This window comes from Rhinatrema bivittatum, chromosome 12 (assembly GCF_901001135.1).
Source record: "Rhinatrema bivittatum chromosome 12, aRhiBiv1.1, whole genome shotgun sequence".
In the NCBI taxonomy this organism is placed as follows: domain Eukaryota; kingdom Metazoa; phylum Chordata; class Amphibia; order Gymnophiona; family Rhinatrematidae; genus Rhinatrema; species Rhinatrema bivittatum.
Genome location: NC_042626.1, coordinates 301,286 through 318,547, shown reverse-complemented (window position 1 = coordinate 318,547; position 17,262 = coordinate 301,286). Strand labels below are relative to the sequence as shown.

At 45.6% G+C, this 17,262-nt stretch overlaps 1 protein-coding gene across 3 annotated transcripts in view; it reads left to right on the top strand.

Annotated features, from left to right (window-relative positions):
• The window catches only part of STRIP1 (striatin interacting protein 1), an 83,941-nt gene that overhangs the window by 13,510 nt on the left and 53,169 nt on the right, over positions 1-17,262 (top strand). For all 3 annotated transcript variants that reach the window (XM_029574121.1, XM_029574122.1, XM_029574120.1), the window contains exons 2-7: positions 2,735-2,804; positions 3,021-3,095; positions 3,672-3,806; positions 12,540-12,660; positions 12,992-13,060; positions 13,777-13,883. In XM_029574121.1, the coding sequence (XP_029429981.1) occupies positions 2,735-2,804; positions 3,021-3,095; positions 3,672-3,806; positions 12,540-12,660; positions 12,992-13,060; positions 13,777-13,883 (577 nt within the window). The remainder of the gene's footprint in view (positions 1-2,734; positions 2,805-3,020; positions 3,096-3,671; positions 3,807-12,539; positions 12,661-12,991; positions 13,061-13,776; positions 13,884-17,262) is intronic.

The window sequence follows — 17,262 nt, the reverse complement described above, 5'->3', positions numbered from 1 at the left end:
CTCCCTGAATCTGTCAGAAGCCTATCTCCACATACCGATCCATCGCGATATTGGGCCATCACTACCAGTTCCAGGCCCTACCGTTCAGGCTGGCTACGGCTCCCCGAACGTTCACCAAGATCATGCTGGTAGTAGCGGCAGCACTGATGAAAGAGGGAGTCCTCGTGCATCCATACCTGGACGATTGGCTGATCAGAGCGAAATCGCCAGAGGAAAGCCAGCAAGCAATCACCAGAGTCAAGAAACTACTGCAGAACCTTGGGTGGGTCGTCAACACACCCAAGAGCCACCTGCAGCCCTCCCAATGCCTGGAATACCTGGGAGTCCGGTTCGACACCAAAGGGAACAAAGTCACCCTTCCCCCTACAAGGAGAAGGAATCTGATGGAACAACTATATTAGCATTGTTGAATTCCACTCTCCCCATGGCATGGGACTATCTCCAAGTCCTCGGACTCATGGCATCAATCATAGAAGTCGTCCCGTGGGCAAGGGTCCACATGCGGCCCCTACAACATTCCCTTATGTCTCGATGGAACCCGATGTCTCAAAACTACTCCACCCCCCTCCGGCTACCGGCGAAGGTTCGGAACCAACTACAATGGTGGCTACAAGAAGAACACCTGAGCGAGGGAACAAGCCTATCCCCACTGGAATGGACCTTGCTCACCACGGACGCAAGCTTGTAGGGATGGGGAGCCCACTGCCAGGAGCTAATGGCTCAAGGGCAATGGGACAAAGAAGAGTCGGCATGGAACATAAACTGACTGGAAGCCCGAGCAGTCAGACTAGCCTGCCTACAGTTCAGCTACAGACTCCGGGGCAAATCAGTAAGTCATGTCGGACAATGCCACAACAGTGGCCTACATCAACCGCCAGGGGGGAACCAGGAGCCAGCAGGTGTCCCTGGAAATAGACCCCCTAATGACATGGGCAGAATCAAACCTACAAGGGATATCAGCTGCCCACATCGCAAGAAAAAACGACGTCACTGCAGACTACCTCAGCAGAGAGCGTCTGGATCCAGGGGAATGGGCACTGTCGACAACAGCCTTCCAGCGGATAGTAAACCACTGGGGAACACCAGCCATGGATCTTCTGGCAACCGGGTCCAACACCCGGGTTCCCAAGTTCTTCAGCCGAAGACTGGAACCGCTGTCCCAGGGAATCGACACTGTCGTCCAGACCTGGCCTCAGGAGGATTTACTGTATGCCTTCCCTCCATGGCCACTACTGGGTGGAATCATCCGCAAGATAGAACACCACGGAGGGCTGGTACTTCTAGTGGCCCCGGACTGGCCAAGAAGGCCATGGTACGCAGACATGCGAAGACTTCTGGCGGGAACCCCTTTATGCCTACCTCCACAAAGGGATCTACTCCAGCAAGGACCATTCCTCCACGAAGACCCAACGAGATTCTCGCTTATGGTCTGGCCATTGAGAGGTCTCGCCTAAAAAGAGTGGATACTCAAGACCATCCACACCTTCTCGAGATTCTATCGCCTGGATGTTCAGGCCTGGGAGGACACAGCATTTGCAAGGGCAGTACTTAATGGGCCACGGGTAGCCTCCCACCCAGTTCGGGAGAAGCTTTTGTACATCCCATTGATCCTGAGTCCATCTGCTACACACTAGGAAATGGAGAAATTACTTACCTGATAATTTCATTTTCCTTCGTGTAGACAGATGGACTCAGCATCCCGCCCACGGCTGCCTTGCAATCAAGAAGCCCCAGGGGAACCTCCCCCCGAGTGCAACACAAGCACGGGTAAGCCAACCCTCATTTCTAGTTCAGACACCCTTATTACCAGATGTTGGCGCTTCTCGGTTGAATGCCCTAGCAGTCTCCAGCTAGAAACCTAGTCATCCAATCCGAGTAATCAAGTTTCAAGTTAATCAAGTTAACCAAATTAATCAAACACACATATAGCCATAATTGCTTTTCGAGGAGAAAACTGAGGAACAGAGCCTCATGCAGGAGTATATGCAGTGCTGACGTCAGATTTAAATCTGACTCCGTCTCCACCTGCTATCAGGAGCACACTATACCCATTGGTCCTGAGTCCATCTGTCTACACTAAGGAAAACGAAATTATCAGGTAATTTCTCCATTTGTTTGTTTCCTCATTTGGTAATTGTTTCCTGTTTTTCTCTGTTAACTATAGTTACCGTTCCATGTAAAGGCCTTTGCCTATTAGTTCTAAGTTATTTGTAAACCGATACGATGTGCAAACGGTTGACGGTATATAAAAAATGCCAAATAAATAAATAGATAATCTTTTGAAAATTGTTTCTTGCAAGACCCTTCTGACTCAGCTCTTTCGGCGAAAAACAGCTGTCTTGGGGAACTGTACCTTTATACTTCTTTGAGGCTGTCTACATAAAATTCATTGTCTTGAGAAAACCCTTGAAGTACTGTTACCTTATTTCACATGAAACAGCATCACTGATTGGCTTCACACCCTCTTTTTTTGCCTCAGAAATACCAACATTACAGAAAATAGGATAGTAATTATAACCATATGTTCATTTGTAGGTCCTCCAAGAGCTGCTTATCTGTAGTGTGAGGCCTCCGAGCTTATTCTGTTTTTAAGGGAATGGCTTCCTGATCTCTAGTTCTTTGGACTGAAAGATCAGTTTGTATCCACTGTGCATTTTTTGGCTGGACCTCAGGATCTGTAAATCAGAGTAGACTTTGATAGTACTGATCTGCGAATTGTCCTTTTTTGTCACAGGGTTATTCTGAATCACCAGACCTGGAGTTTGAATATGCCGATACAGATACATGGGGTGCAGAGCTGTCAGGTAGGAGAAGAAACTGGGCAGTGTCTGTCTAGCTCCTTAGGAGGAGGAGTGGGAGGGGATTTGGGGGAAGCGCTCTCTTGTTGTGGGAGTGAGGGGTAGGCAAGGCAGGAGATTTGATTTTATTAGTTTTTCAGATAAAAGATGCAGTGACAATGCTTGATGGAATAATTTTATTTGTGGAGCTGTGGCCTGAGATTCTTTATGCTTTTGCCACAGAACTATATAGTTACACGGAGGGGCCAGAATTCACGCTGAACAGAAAATGTTTTGAAGAGGATTTCAGACTCCATGGTAAGAGAATTTCTCTCCATGCTTTACATGGCCCATGACATTGTTTTATGGAGATTTGTCACATATGGGGACTGTGCATCATCTGCCTCATGGAAGCGCAGATGAGCTATAAGAGCCATCTAGTCTGCCCAATTTCATTCTTGCTGCAGTGCTATAAACCCCTAGTTGATCTCTGCCTTTCCCCTCACTTCAGCATTCACAAGATTGTGAGGAAGCGGAGCAGATTTTCTCCTTAATATTCCTGCTGGTGGTGACTCTTCTGAGTTCAATTTCTTTTTGATCTGGCAGTTTCCTCCTGCTTTTTTGTACTTGCAGCTCAGTTGGAATTAGAACTGGGATCCTGGTACCATGAGCCTTCATTCAAAACTACCTGAAGATTTTTCCTTTATTTTATTTACCCCAAAACCTACCTAATCTCGTCATTTCAGTGACACTGCTAGGAAGGGTCCATTCAGCAGGGCTCAATCATGGGCCCTGAATTCAGCTACCAGTTATCGCCCCTGAGCCATCAGCTGGATCCACAGTGTAATTTTCATGACATTCTGCTGCCAACAGATTTTGGGTTCTTGTTTTCAGTGTTGGATAAAAAATGGACAGAGTTGGAAACTGCCCAGCAGCGTACTCATGCCATGCGGCTTCTAGATGGGTTGGAGGTCACTGCCAGGGAAAAGAGGCTTAAGATAGCCCGAGCTCTTCTCTATGTAGCACAAGGTGAGTGGCAACAATAAAACTGCTGCTTGTCTTCATATTTCTTTTTAGGAAGGGAATTATAGTCTGCAAATTTCCAAACTAGTTTTGGAGAAATGTGTATGTACTTGTGCTACTCTGACATGTCATCATAAAACTACTTTCCCTATATGTACCTGGATCAGTCCAGACATTGGGTTGAGCCTTCTGTCCAGCAGATGGAGATAGAGAAAAACTGAAAGGGTATCCTATAATAGGACAGAGCCTACCCTGCGTCCCTTCAGTATTTCTCTGTCTGGTGGGAAAGGTACTCGGAAGGATAGAACTACACAGGGGGCCTGTCATTCTCGTAGCACCGGGGTGGCCTCTGCTGAGGTTCGCGGATCTGGTGAACCTTGCGACGGATGGTCCCTTCCGGCTCGGGCACCTCCCAAATCTGCTCTGGCAGGGTCCAGTATTTTTCAATCAGGCAGATCGCTTTTGTCTAGCGGCCTGGCTTTTGAGCGGTGGCGTCTGAGGAGGAAGGGCTACAAAGAGGAGGTTATATCTACTCTGTTGCGGGCCTGTAAGCCCTCCACCTCCCTCGCTTACGTCCGAGTCTGGAGAGTGTTTGAGACGGTCTATGCCGAGTCTAGAGTGCCGGCGTGCAAGGCCCCGGTATCCCAGGTTCTCTCCTTTCTACAGAATGGCCTTTCCATGGGTTTGTCTTTCAATTCTTTGAGAGTACAGGTTTCGGCCTTCGAGTCTCTCTTGGGTACTGTCGATGGTTATGCTGTGGCAGCTCACCCGGATGTCATCCGATTCTTCAAAGGGACCAAGCATTTGAATCCTTCCTGGAGTCTCAACTTGGTGCTTCGAGTCCTTTGTGAGGCGCCCTTCAAGCCCCTCCGGCGGGCTACGCTTAAAGATCTAACTCTTAAGACAATGTTTCTCATTTCTATCTGTTCTGCCAGGAGGGTGTCCGAGCTCCAGGAGTTGTTTTATAGGGAGCCTTTTCTTCACTTTTCTGATTCGGGTGTATCCCTCTTTTTTGCCGAAGGTCAATCAGTCGGTGGAACTCCCTGCTTTTTCTGCTGAGGACGTTGCGAGCACCTCTGGTGGTGACCTGTGGCGCCTTGACGTAAAAAGAGTACTACTGCGATATCTACAGGTTACAAATGAGTTTCGAGTTTCTTTTTTTTGTAATTAAAGGTTTTTATTAAACAAACCGTGAATCCAACGTGATACACAAAACAGCATAACATAATAAGTAAAACACATTATCAGAATGATATAACAACTGTCACATTGGTGGTAGGAACCTAATCACATATTATCATGGACAGTAGGTGGTGATAGATTCACACTCGTAAGATGTAATCGAACAATATTTTTATGTCCTTGACCCCCTCCCCGTGCCTCATGTATACTGCACATATATCAGAACATTGGTAATATTTATGGGAGCTATCATAGAAGCCTGGGATCACAGTAGATTCCAATCTAGCAGTGGAAGGAAACGAATGACTAGTGAAATTACCTACGAGGTTGGGGGTAGGTAATATTTGCGAGGATTTCCATAATTGATGAGCTTGCCAAATCTTTTCAAATCTTGGGATATTGTTATGCCTATAAGCTGTGATATGGGACAATAAATATATTTTATCCACCTTTTGTTGTATGACTGCTTTTGTTGGTACTGTTGATGACTTCCATACCCTAGCTAGTTCACATCTACTGCTGTCAAAATAAAATGAGCTAAACGATTATGGTCATCTGAGATCCCTGGAATTTTGACACCTAACAGCATTTGAACTGTAGTGAGAGCAGTTAGTCCCGGAATCATTGCCTTCAGCCATTGGACTATCTCTTGCCACATCTGTTGTATATAGGGGCAACCCTACCACATATGGAAAAACATACCCACCTCCGCACAAGCCCGCCAGCATTGTTCTGAAATTTGTGGAGCAAATTTATGTAGTTGAAGAGGACATACGTACTACCGGTATAACAATTTGTAGGAATTTTCTATAAGGGAAGTAGCGATGTACCCTTTGCTCAGATTCTGAAAAATAGATTTCCAGAGTCGGGGTGTCCAATCGAGCTGTAGGTCCTTTTCCCAGGCCTTCTGAAAAGGGGATACAGCCTCCTCCTGAGGCTCCAGAAACCGGTATATCATGGAGAGGACCTTTGTAGAACTATTTGCTTTGTGGCAAACCTTCTCAAATTCAGACATGCCCAGATCAAGGTGCAACGCTATCATGCTGGCTTGCGCGAAGTGAGCTAATTGTGCTTATGGGTAGGCAGCGGACTCAGGCAAGTCATACAGTTGTTGTAGATCAGTAAATGAACGCAATCTCTGTGGTCCCCAAATATGCTCCCAATTTCGGATCCCCCGCTGTCTCCACACCTGAAATACCGCATTCTCATAACCTTTATTTGCATATAAACAGGTACTAGCGTGATATTCCCACCTACCTAATAGACGCGGTCCGAGTTGGTGCCACAGGTTTAAAGATAGGAGGGAAGATGGGGGAAGTGTTTTGCCAGGTTGGACCAGCCATGTCCCTTTAGGTTGCCACAAGAGACTGCATAGTGGAACTTGTCCCAACAGTACTTGAGTATTTTGTACCCATTGCTTTGGTTGTCGCGTGATGTGCCAGACTACCAATTTCTTGAATTGGGTGGCCCAGTAGTATCTAGAGATATCTGGGGCATGAAGCCCCCCCTGGGACTTAGGTTGGAATAACACCAGCCAGCCACCCGGGGCCCAAATAAAGGCCATACATTTCCTCTGCCATTGCTTTAAAAGTGTTGTGGGAATTAGAATCGGAAGTGGCTGAAATAAATATAAAAGTTTGGGGAGTAAGAACATAAGAAAATGCCATACTGGGTCAGACCAAGGGTCCATCAAGCCCAGCATCCTGTTTCCAACAGTGGCCAATCCAGGCCATAAGAACCTGGCAAGAACCCAAAAACTAAGTCTATTCCATGTAACCATTGCTAATGGCAGTGGCTGTTCTCTAGCCACTTTGAATACAGCCATACGGCCCATCCAAGATATATATCTGCTCCATTCTTCCATATCTTTATTTAATTTATGCTATAAGGGCGTATAGTTTATGGGTAGCAAGTCCTGGGTAGCACTAAAGTATACTCCCAGATATTTCATCTGTGTAGGCGCTCATTTAAATCTGAACAGCCCTTGTAAACGAGAGACCTCATTGGGAGAAATATTAACATTGAGAATCTCTGATTTTTCCCAATTAACACGAAAACCCGATACTCGACTAAAAGTCTCCATTTTGCAAGTCATATGCCTAAGGGAATATTTAGGGTTAGTGATCATTAGGAGAATATCATCGGCGTACATGGAAAGTCACCTCAGCGTTCCGTCGTATATTAACCGCGAAAGGTTCAAGAAAAAGGGCGAATAGCAGTGGGGATAAAGGGCATTCCTGCCTTGTCCTTCTGCCCACTGTAAATGTAGGTGTATAGCCACCATTTACCTTGAGGCACGCCTTGGGGGGCGTTGTATAACTGCCGAAGCCACTGAAGATAGGGGCCCCAAATCCCATTCTCTCTATGGTATGAAAAGGGCCAATGTACCATATCAAATGCCTTTTCAGCATCTATAGATAGAGCTATAGCGGGGATCTTGTGATGTTTTGCATACCAGAGAATGTCAAGGATCTTTTGGACATTGTCAACTGTAGTTCTCCCAGGGATAAACCCCGCCTGGTCTGAATGGACCAGCTGAGCTATAAAACAATTCAAACGGTTAGCAAGGATTTTTGCCAACACCTTAACATCGATATTCAGGAGAGAGATGAGTCGATATCCGCAAAGTGTCTGATCTCTACCTGGTTTTACCAAAATGGTGATCCCTGCTGGTGTTGACCCGTGGCGAGAGATTAGTCCCCATTTGTAAAGAATTTTTGGAGTACGGGCACCAATGCTCTGGCAAATTGTTTATAAAACCTTGGGGTGTAGCCATCGATGCCTGGTGATTTGCCAGATTTTAATGACTTAATGGCGTCATGGATTTCCTCCAACGTGACATCTTTATCCAGAAATTGCCATTGGGAAGTAGTCAACTCAGGGAGTGGTATGTCTGATAAATATTCTACAATGTCTCTTTCCTGAATATTTGGGTCCCCACTATATAACTTAGTATAGAACTGCAGAAATTGTCTAATTGGAGGTATTGTCAGTGAGGAGTTGGCCCTCTGAGTTTTTGATGTTAGGGATGGTAGCCTGCACCTGTCGGCGTTTAAGCATTTGCGCCAGGTACTTCCCGGCCTATTCCCCCCGTCAGAAAATTTCTGTGGACCAGTTCCATCTGATGGGCGATTCATGCCGAATCGAGCGCCGCTATTTTATCTCTGGTCTCCTGTATATCCCGCCGTAGGTGGGGACTGAGTGTATTTATTTTATTTATTTATTTAAAATCTTTTCTATACCGTCGCTAAGTTATATACCATCGCAACGGTTTACATGTAGGCACATATTTAATGTAAGTAAAAGTGCACTATAGTACATTCTAACATTGTATCCTGCATATGAGCCTATTCAAGCTGGCGTAATATGGTCATCAAGCGGTGCCTATCCCTCTGCTAACGACAGTGGCTCTGGCGATAAAGGAACCTCGTAACACACTCTTCAGACATTCCCAAATGGTCCCCGGGTTAACGTCACCTGAACGAGTAGATGTGACTTGGTTATTTACACTTTCAAATAATAGAAGGACTAGGGGGCATTTCATGAAGTTAGCAAGTAGCACATTTAAGACTAATCGGAGAAAATTCTTTCATTCAACGCACAATAAAGCTCTGGAATTTGTTGCCAGAGGATGTGGTTAGTGCAGTTAGTGTAGCTGGGTTCAAAAAAGGTTTGGATAAGTTCTTGGAGGAGAAGTCCATTAACGGCTATTAATCAAGTTTACTTAGGGAATAGCCACTGCTATTAATTGCATCAGTAGCATGGGATCTTCTTGGTGTTTGGGTAATTGCCAGGTTCTTGTGGTCTGGTTTGGCCTCTGTTGGAAACAGGATGCTGGGCTTGATGGACCCTTGGTCTGACCCAGCATGGCAATTTCTTATGTTCTTACCTGTGTCATTGATTCGAAAATATTCCTGTATGTCCCTAGTTATCTGTTTTTGAAACATACTATCCTCCAGCAGGGAGACATTTAGTCTCCAGTATAGCTGACCAGTATCATAGTTTTGTAATTGTAATTGAAACCATACCGGGGCATGGTCAGACCACACAATGGGTTCAATTTCTACCGCCCGCACCATATTAATCCTAGTTTTGTCTATTAGGAACATGTCTAAGCGGGAGTAACAATTGTGCGGGTGAGAATAAAATGAGTAACATCTAGAAGTGGGAAAACGAAACCTCTAGACATCTATCCCAGCAATAAGTGTGATTATCTTTTTGAGGGCCTTTCTGGTCACTGACTAATTTGAGCAGTTCCTCGTGGAATTGTTGATGTGTGGGTTAAGAGTGATATTAAAATCCCCCCCGAATTACTCTCCCTTCCGCCTTATCAGCTAAACTGGTATAAAGGATGTTATAAAAGGCCTCTCTTTATGAGAGGTTGGGCCATAGACTGCACACAATGTCAGAGATTCCCCCCCTAATTTCACATTCAATAAAAGGTAACGACCCTGAGGGTCATAGTTCGAGTTCAGTAGGTCAAAATGCAAGTCCTTATGGATTAAGATACTAAATATTCTGGGGTGGATATCTTTTGTTGCTGCCGCCCAGTATTGATGCGGATATTTGTCTGATTTCATGAGACCCTTGCAACGCTTCCGGAGATGTGTCTCCTGAAGGTAAATCACATCAGCATTTAAACGGCCCATTTCCTGGTATAGTAGCCATCTTTTATGGCCCGAGTTCAGTCCCTTAACATTGAGAGATACAAAGTTCATGGTAGTCGTCATGACCATGATCATACCCCCTCTGCAGCTCAGGGTGCCAAATTTTTGTTGACCTCCATGTCCATTGTAGTCTATAAGGATCCCCACTCCAAAACTGAGAGACACGAACACCCCAGATCACCCAGACAGAAAGACTACACGTGGGCGACAAAGCTCCAGAAACTCCCCAATATGAAGGTGTGCATAGATACGATGAGGCTAGACACCCATCCCCCCAACCCCACTGTAACCCCTGGGAAAGATTCCATCGCCCCCAGTATCTACTGGAGGAAGAGTCAATGCCAGTGAACGGAGCCTCCCGCCCCCTGGGGCAGCCAATAGCGAATCATCATAGGTAAGGGAGAAAAACTCTGCTTATGGTTATCCAAGAATCCGAAATAGCAAACATTAGAAACAGAAATTATGGTAAGCACAATTTGTCCAACTGACACTTACTCCCCTAGTCAGGTGGAAGACCAGGAAACCACAAAGGAACTCTAACAAGCATTCAGTTCAGGTGAGAGCATCAGCTTGCGCACGGTCACTGGTATTCCGCCGAAGTCTGCGACCCCCTTTGTTTACTCTCTGCCACCGTGGCATCTCAGATCTGGTGCCAGCAGAAATGGTAGTGTTGGAAGCAGGGATCTCCACCGAAAGACCAGCTTCCTTCATGGCATGCACTGCTTCATCCAACGTGCGGGCCTTGTGGGATTTCCCGTCGATCTGGAACCACAGTCCGAAGGGGAATAACCATCGGTAGCGGACTTTTGCTGACGCCAACGCAGAGGTAATGGGTTTAAAATCCAGATGTTTGCGCAAGGTGATAGTGTCAAGGTCTGCATAGATGGCAATGTTGTTCTTCTACCAACACCATAGCCGCCGTTGTCTTGCTGCCGTCGCGATCCGTTTTTTTATAAGCGTAAGAATGGAAGCAGGCAATGATGTCCCGTGGTTTATTCCCTGCCTTGGATCCCAATGTTCTATGTGCTCTTTCAATTTGCGAGCTATCTTGGGATTCCACGCCATCAGAAGTTGTCTCACTCAGTATCATGGTACAAATTTTCTGAATAACCACTGTACAGTTAGTGTATTCATCTCTTTGGGGTATACCTTTAAAGCGTAAATTAAAGCACCTAGATCTGTTTTCCAGATCTTCAAGCTCGTCAGCCAAGTCAGACTGGGTATAGTGCAGGTATGTTAAGTCCTTTTGCTGCTGCTTCCACTTTTCCTCGTGGTCCTCAAGCCTAATGTCTGCTTCATCGAGCCTCCGGCCCAGCTCTACATGGTTGTTGCACATTTCCTGGAGGGTGGCAGCGATATCTGCTTTAAAAGTTTTTATATCCTGCCGAATCTCCATGAACCAGGAGTGCATTTCTGAACAGGAGGTAGGTTCTGCATCCGTTCTTCGCGGGTCACTGCTGCCATTCCCAGGCTCTTCCGTGCCGTCCTCTGCCGCCATTTTGAGTGCTTCAGGATCCAGCTCTTCTCCCCCTTATCCCATTATCGTCTGGATGTTAAGGCTCCAGGAAACGCTGGATTTGGGGAAGGAGTGCTCAGAGCAGGCCTCTCCGGATCCCATCCCAATTAAGGTAAGCTCTGGTACATCCCAGGAGTCTGGACTGATCCGGGTATGTACAGGGAAAAGAAAATTGGTTCTTACCTGATAATTTTCATTCCTGTAGTACCACGGATCAGTCCAGAGTCCTGCCCATTGGTACTGATAGGGAAAGGGAGAGTCCGTACTGTGCGTTTCCTTTCCATTTACAGGTATAATTCAGTATGTTCAGTTATCGATGGCACGGGTTCTGTTCCCATTTGGGGGTTTATTGAGCCGGTGGAAGTGTTAGATTTCTGTATATAGTTAGTTGGGGGGTTTTTTGTGATCCATTCTGCTTTGACATTAAGTAATGCTGCCGGACTGTAGGTGGCACCAGCCTAGATAAGGCTGGTGCCACCTACAGTCCAGCAGCTGTCTCCATCTGCTAGGGGAGGGGGGGGGGGCAAAACCCAGGAGTCTGGACTGATCCGTGGTACTACAGGAACGAAAATGATCAGATAAGAACCAATTTTCTTTTCAAACACAGGCCGCTTAACTGTCCGTCCCCCCATCAGAGATGCTCACTTGACAACCAGACAGAGAGCTTTTTCCATTGCCTGCCCTAAAATATGGAACTCCCAAAAGATTTGAGAACCCAACCTAACCTCAAAATCTTCAAAAAAGATCTAAAAACATGGCTGTTTCACAAAGTCTACATTGACATTCAAACTTCACAACATCCTAACACCCAAAAGAACTACCAACCAAATCCACAAAATAATTTGTCTCCAACCAGCACCAAACAAACCCTCCTCACGCAAAAATGATTTTTTTAGGCTATAAAGGATTAATGTTTTGTTTAATATGTATCCTGTTATACCTTAATTCACAATTGTTAAGAAAATTACACTTTGAATCTTGTAAACCATTGTGATGGCTTCACTGAATGACGGTATATAAAACTCAAATAAGTGTTTATTTACCTGTTTAAGTTTGTTACTTGCTTGATCTTACTCTTGTTCATTTTTCAATTGTTCTTCTGCTTTGATAACGTTTATACTGAAGGGACACAGGGTAGGCTCTGTCCTATTATAGGATACCCTTTCCGGTTTTTTTCTGTCTCCATCTGCTGGACAGGAGGCTCAACCCACTGTCTGGACTCATCCGTGGTACTACAGGAACAAAAATTAGTAGGTAAGAACCAATTTTCCTTTCTTGACCTTGTGGGCACTAATGGCTGTTCGTCACATGCGGATGTGTATGTTGACTTTTGAGTGTTGGGAGAGTACAGTCACTCTTGTCCATTCTCTACAGGTACCTTTGGAGAATGCAGCTCAGAAGCTGAGCTTCAGGCCTGGATGCGACACAATGTTTTCCTCTTGCTGGAAGTTGGTACATTCACTGCCTTGGTGGAACTCCTCAACATGGAGATTGAGTGAGCAACAGAGTGTGATAGGACATTAGTGGGGCTGAAATGAGTTGAGATGCATGCAAACATAGGTCCTGATGGGAGGGTAGAGTGGTTGGGGAAGTAGGGCTGCTGTTCCTAGGATATATATATGGGCAAGAAGGGTGAGCATGACCAGCAATCCTGGCGAAGGGCATTTATCCATAGGATGAACATGCGCCATGGGGTGGCTGGCTATAGGATGTACAGAGTGGATGAATGTGAGGGTGAATAGAAATGTGCAGGGAGATCGGCTGCTGTCCACGTACTTATAGAAGGTGAGCACAAGTTGCAGGTTTGATAGGTTTTCTCATTTCAGAAACAGTGCCGCATGCAGCAGTGCCGTTAGGAAACCTGCTATTTCTCTGGCGGATAGCACTGACTTGAGGTAATGCACCATACTGTGTACTTGTATTCTGGCTGGGGCTGCTTAGCTGTAATTCAGGTGAATCTTCACATTAAATCATAAAGCAGGGATTCTCATATGCATGTTTATTCTATAATGAGATGTTCGTTATGATGATTTGTTACTTATGCATTAGTTTAAATTCTACTGCCTTTGTAAACTTGTCTTCTGCTAAATGTAGTTTTTCTATGTTAATTTTCCAACAAATTCTATTTATCGGTAATTTTTTTGTGGCTATATTTTTTAATTCTCTCTTTGCATGTTATATATTTTGGTGTGATTTTAGTGCCATCAGTAGAAAGTGTGCTTGAAAGGTTGTGTAGCAGTTCTTCTAGTGCTATTACACCAGATTTACATGAGAGGATCCCTTCTGGAAAGAAGTTACTTTATTTTTTTGTAAAATTGAGTTTTTTCAAAAGAGTAGAAATCTATTCAGTGCTTCAATATAATGTGTACATATGAAAAGTGATGTAAAAGATAATTGTACCTATATTCATAAATGAGAAATAGGCAGCAAAAACAGAGGTTTTCTTTTTATCTTGCTCAGGGTAGCGCTAAAGCTTATGATACTGGAGACAGTCTTAAGATCCTGACCTCATGTTCCCTTTTTTCATATGCTTTGAAGGAACAAAAGAAAATCTATTCTCAACTGCTCTTTTAACAGATTCAGCTATTCAAATGGATTTTGTCTCCAACAGGGTGTTGCTGAATATCATGTACCTGATTGTAGATACTGTCCGACAGGAGTGTGAGGGAGACCCACTGGAATGGAGGGTCATGCAGCAGACTTTTCGAGCAGAGCTAGGTATGGGGTGACTTGGGAAGGCGCTTTCCGTGTACGTACCTGGATCAGTCACCAATCCAGCAGAGGGAGGCAGAGAAAACCTTCTAATGACTCTGACGTACACCCTGGGGCACCACCTGCAGTCCCTCAGTATTTCTCTGTCTCCCTGTACGTACCTGGATCAGTCACCAATCCAGCAGCGGGAGGCAGAGAAAACCTTCTAATGACTCTGACGTACACCCTGGGGCACCACCTGCAGTCCCTCAGTATTTCTCTGTCTCCCTGTACGTACCTGGATCAGTCACCAATCCAGCAGTGGGAGGCAGAGAAAACCTTCTAATGACTCTGACGTACACCCTGGGGCACCACCTGCAGTCCCTCAGTATTTCTCTGTCTCCCTGTACGTACCTGGATCAGTCACCAATCCAGCAGTGGGAGGCAGAGAAAACCTTCTAATGACTCTGACGTACACCCTGGGGCACCACCTGCAGTCCCTCAGTATTTCTCTGTCTCCCAGCAGAGGTGGACGTCCCTAACCCCTGCAGTCTGTGGTAGTTTGTTATTTTTTAGTCAGGTAGTTTAGCAATTAATTGTTTGCAGGCTTTCTTTTTCTTTTGAAGAGAGCCTGTTCTTTTCATTTAAGTTTAAAAAAAAAAAAAGAGGTTTTATTTTTTTCTTCACAGCTGTTTCACTGCCTCCCGGGAGGTTGCCAAGTCCTGGGAGGACTATCCCTCCTGGTTTTTGAGGGTGCCGGAGTTGGGGAGGTCTTGTACCCAGCAACCACTCCTGGCAGGGGTGATACCGGGGGGCCCGGCTCACTCACCCTACTTGGAGCAGCTCCTGGGGGCCGCGGTGTTTCGGTCAAGTAAAAAAAATAAATAAATAAAAATAATTCTTGACAGCTGTATTGTTGTTTACTTACCTTTTGGTGTTCGGTGGGCCCGTGCCTTTGTTTTTCGCCAGGGTTTCTTTTAGTTTTTTAGTTTATTTCATACTTTTTATTTCGTGCCGTTTTTTCTTTATAATGCCGCGAGGCGCGGCCTGCCGCGCTTGTGGAGATGCACGCGCGCGCCTCTCTAGGGAGAGTCTCTGTTCATCCTGTCTCCCCGGGGTGGGGGTGGGGAAGGCTCATCAACTTTGCCGATAAAAAAAAAAAAAAAAAAAGGAACTCTGCCCCAAAACCTCGGCCCAGCTGCTCTCCTGCCCCGGACTCTTTTAGCTGCAGTGCTGGGACTGAGGCACTCCTGTCTACTCTGAGGGCGGCAACACAACAAGCTATTCAGGGTGCTTCTGACCCGCCTCCGCTGTCACCGCAGCCGGCGGTCCCTGGTTGGGACAAGCCGCGCGAAACAGGGCCATATTTATCGGCTGAAAGCCTGGAGGAGATTTCAGATTCTTCTTCCTTTTCTGCCTTTTCAGGGGATTTTCTTCGTTTTCTTACAAATCTAAGAAATTTCATAAGAGACATAAGAGTCTCTCATCTGAACAGAGGTTAAAGCCACGTTCCTCAAAAAGGGCTTGTCCCACGGATTTGGGAGTGGGGTCAGCTCCGAAGCGTCCCCTTCGTCCGGGTCCGGATCAGATAAATTTTTCTTCTTCAGATGATTCTGAGCATGGCTCTTTACCTATCCCGGACAAGTCCTTGCTGGAGGGGGATTTAAATGAAGACCTTGCTTTGAGTATTAGTTCAGACCCTCATGTTGCGGATGGGGATGACCCCAAAGTAGTCCGCCTGTTTAGAAGAGAGGAACTTAGTCCCTTAATTCCAGCTATTTTACTGGAATTGGGTCTCGAGGCTCCAGTAAAGGATTCTCGGATGGGTGACATTGACCCAGTGTTGCTTGGCCTTAGAGGTCCCACGACATCATTTCCATTTCATCTTTCTCTCACTGACCTTATGTACCGGGAGTGGGATATTCCTGAGTTGGGGCTTAAGGTAGCACGAGCCATGGAAAAATTGTATCCATTACCTGAGGAAGCTTTGGAAATTTTAAAATTTTCTAAGGTGGATGCCGCTGTTTCACCGTCACTAAGAAAATAACTATTCCAGTAACTGGGGCTACGGCTCTTAAAGATCTCCAAGATCGTAAGCTGGAGGTTCAGCTTAAGCGAATTTTTGAGATTTCTGCTCTTGGTGTGCGGGCAGCCATGTGTAGTAGCTTGGCTTTATGAGCTGGACTAAGATGGGTCCAGGCTTTACAAAACAATTCTTCCCTCTCTGAAGAAGTTGCTCAGGCTGGTAGACTGGAAGCTATAGTTGCTTATAGTGCAGATGTTTTATATGATCTCGTTAGGACCTCGGCTCGCTCTATCGTTGCTTCTGTATCTGCTCGCAGACTTCTCTGGTTGAGGAATTGGTCTGCAGACGCATCCTCCAAAGCTCAATTAGGAGCTTTACCCTTTAAGGGAAAATTATTATTTGGTAAGGAATTGGAAGATTTAATTTTGTCCCTAGGGGAAAATAAGATTCACAAATTGCCAGAGGACCGTCCTAGGCCTAGAAGCTCTTTTTCATCTCGCTCTCGTTTTCGGTCTAACAGAAGATTTCGTTCTTCTCGTCCGTCAGCTCCTCCAGCTAAACAGTCTTCAGGTAGACAACAGAATTGGTCTCAGTCCTTTCGTGGCCGCCGCTTTCGTAGACCTGGAACTTCCCAAGTCTCAGGAGGCACAAAGTCTGTCCAATGAGATAAGGCCGGTCCTTTCTCCGGTTCTCGTCATAGGGGGCAGGCTGTCTCTGTTTTACGGAGAATGGGCCAGATGTACGTCGGATCAATGGGTTCTATCAGTGATAAATCAAGGTTACGCTTTAGATTTTGTTTGGTGACTTCACCACATGTTCCTAGTTTCACCGTGTTCTTTCCTACAAAAGCATCTCATAATCCAAGACTCGCTACAGCGTTTAAGCGACCTAGGAGCTATAGTTCCAGTTCCAACATCAGAAAGGTCGTTATTCAATTTTCTTCGTCATTCCCAAAAAGGAAGGAACCTTTCGTCCCATTCTTGATCTCAAGAGGGTCAACCGTTGTCTAAGGATTCCAAAGTTTCGGATGGAGACTCTTCGGTCTGTCATAGCTTCGGTTCACAGAGGAGAATTTCTAGCTTCTCTTGACCTCACCGAAGCTTATCTTCATATCGGCATTCGATCCGATCATCAGAAATTTCCCAGGTTTTGCGTTCTAGGGCAACATTATCAATTCAGGGCTCTCCCATTCGGATTAGCCACAGCTCCCAGAACATTTACCAAAATAATGGTTGAGGTGGCCGCTCAACTCAGGAAGGAGGGCCTGTTTATTTATTTGAAACTTTTCTATTCCGTCGTTTAGTAGTGCACCATCACAACGGTTTACAGTTAGGCACAAATATGTGGTTTCTAAATTATCCTTAGGGTGCCAGTATTATA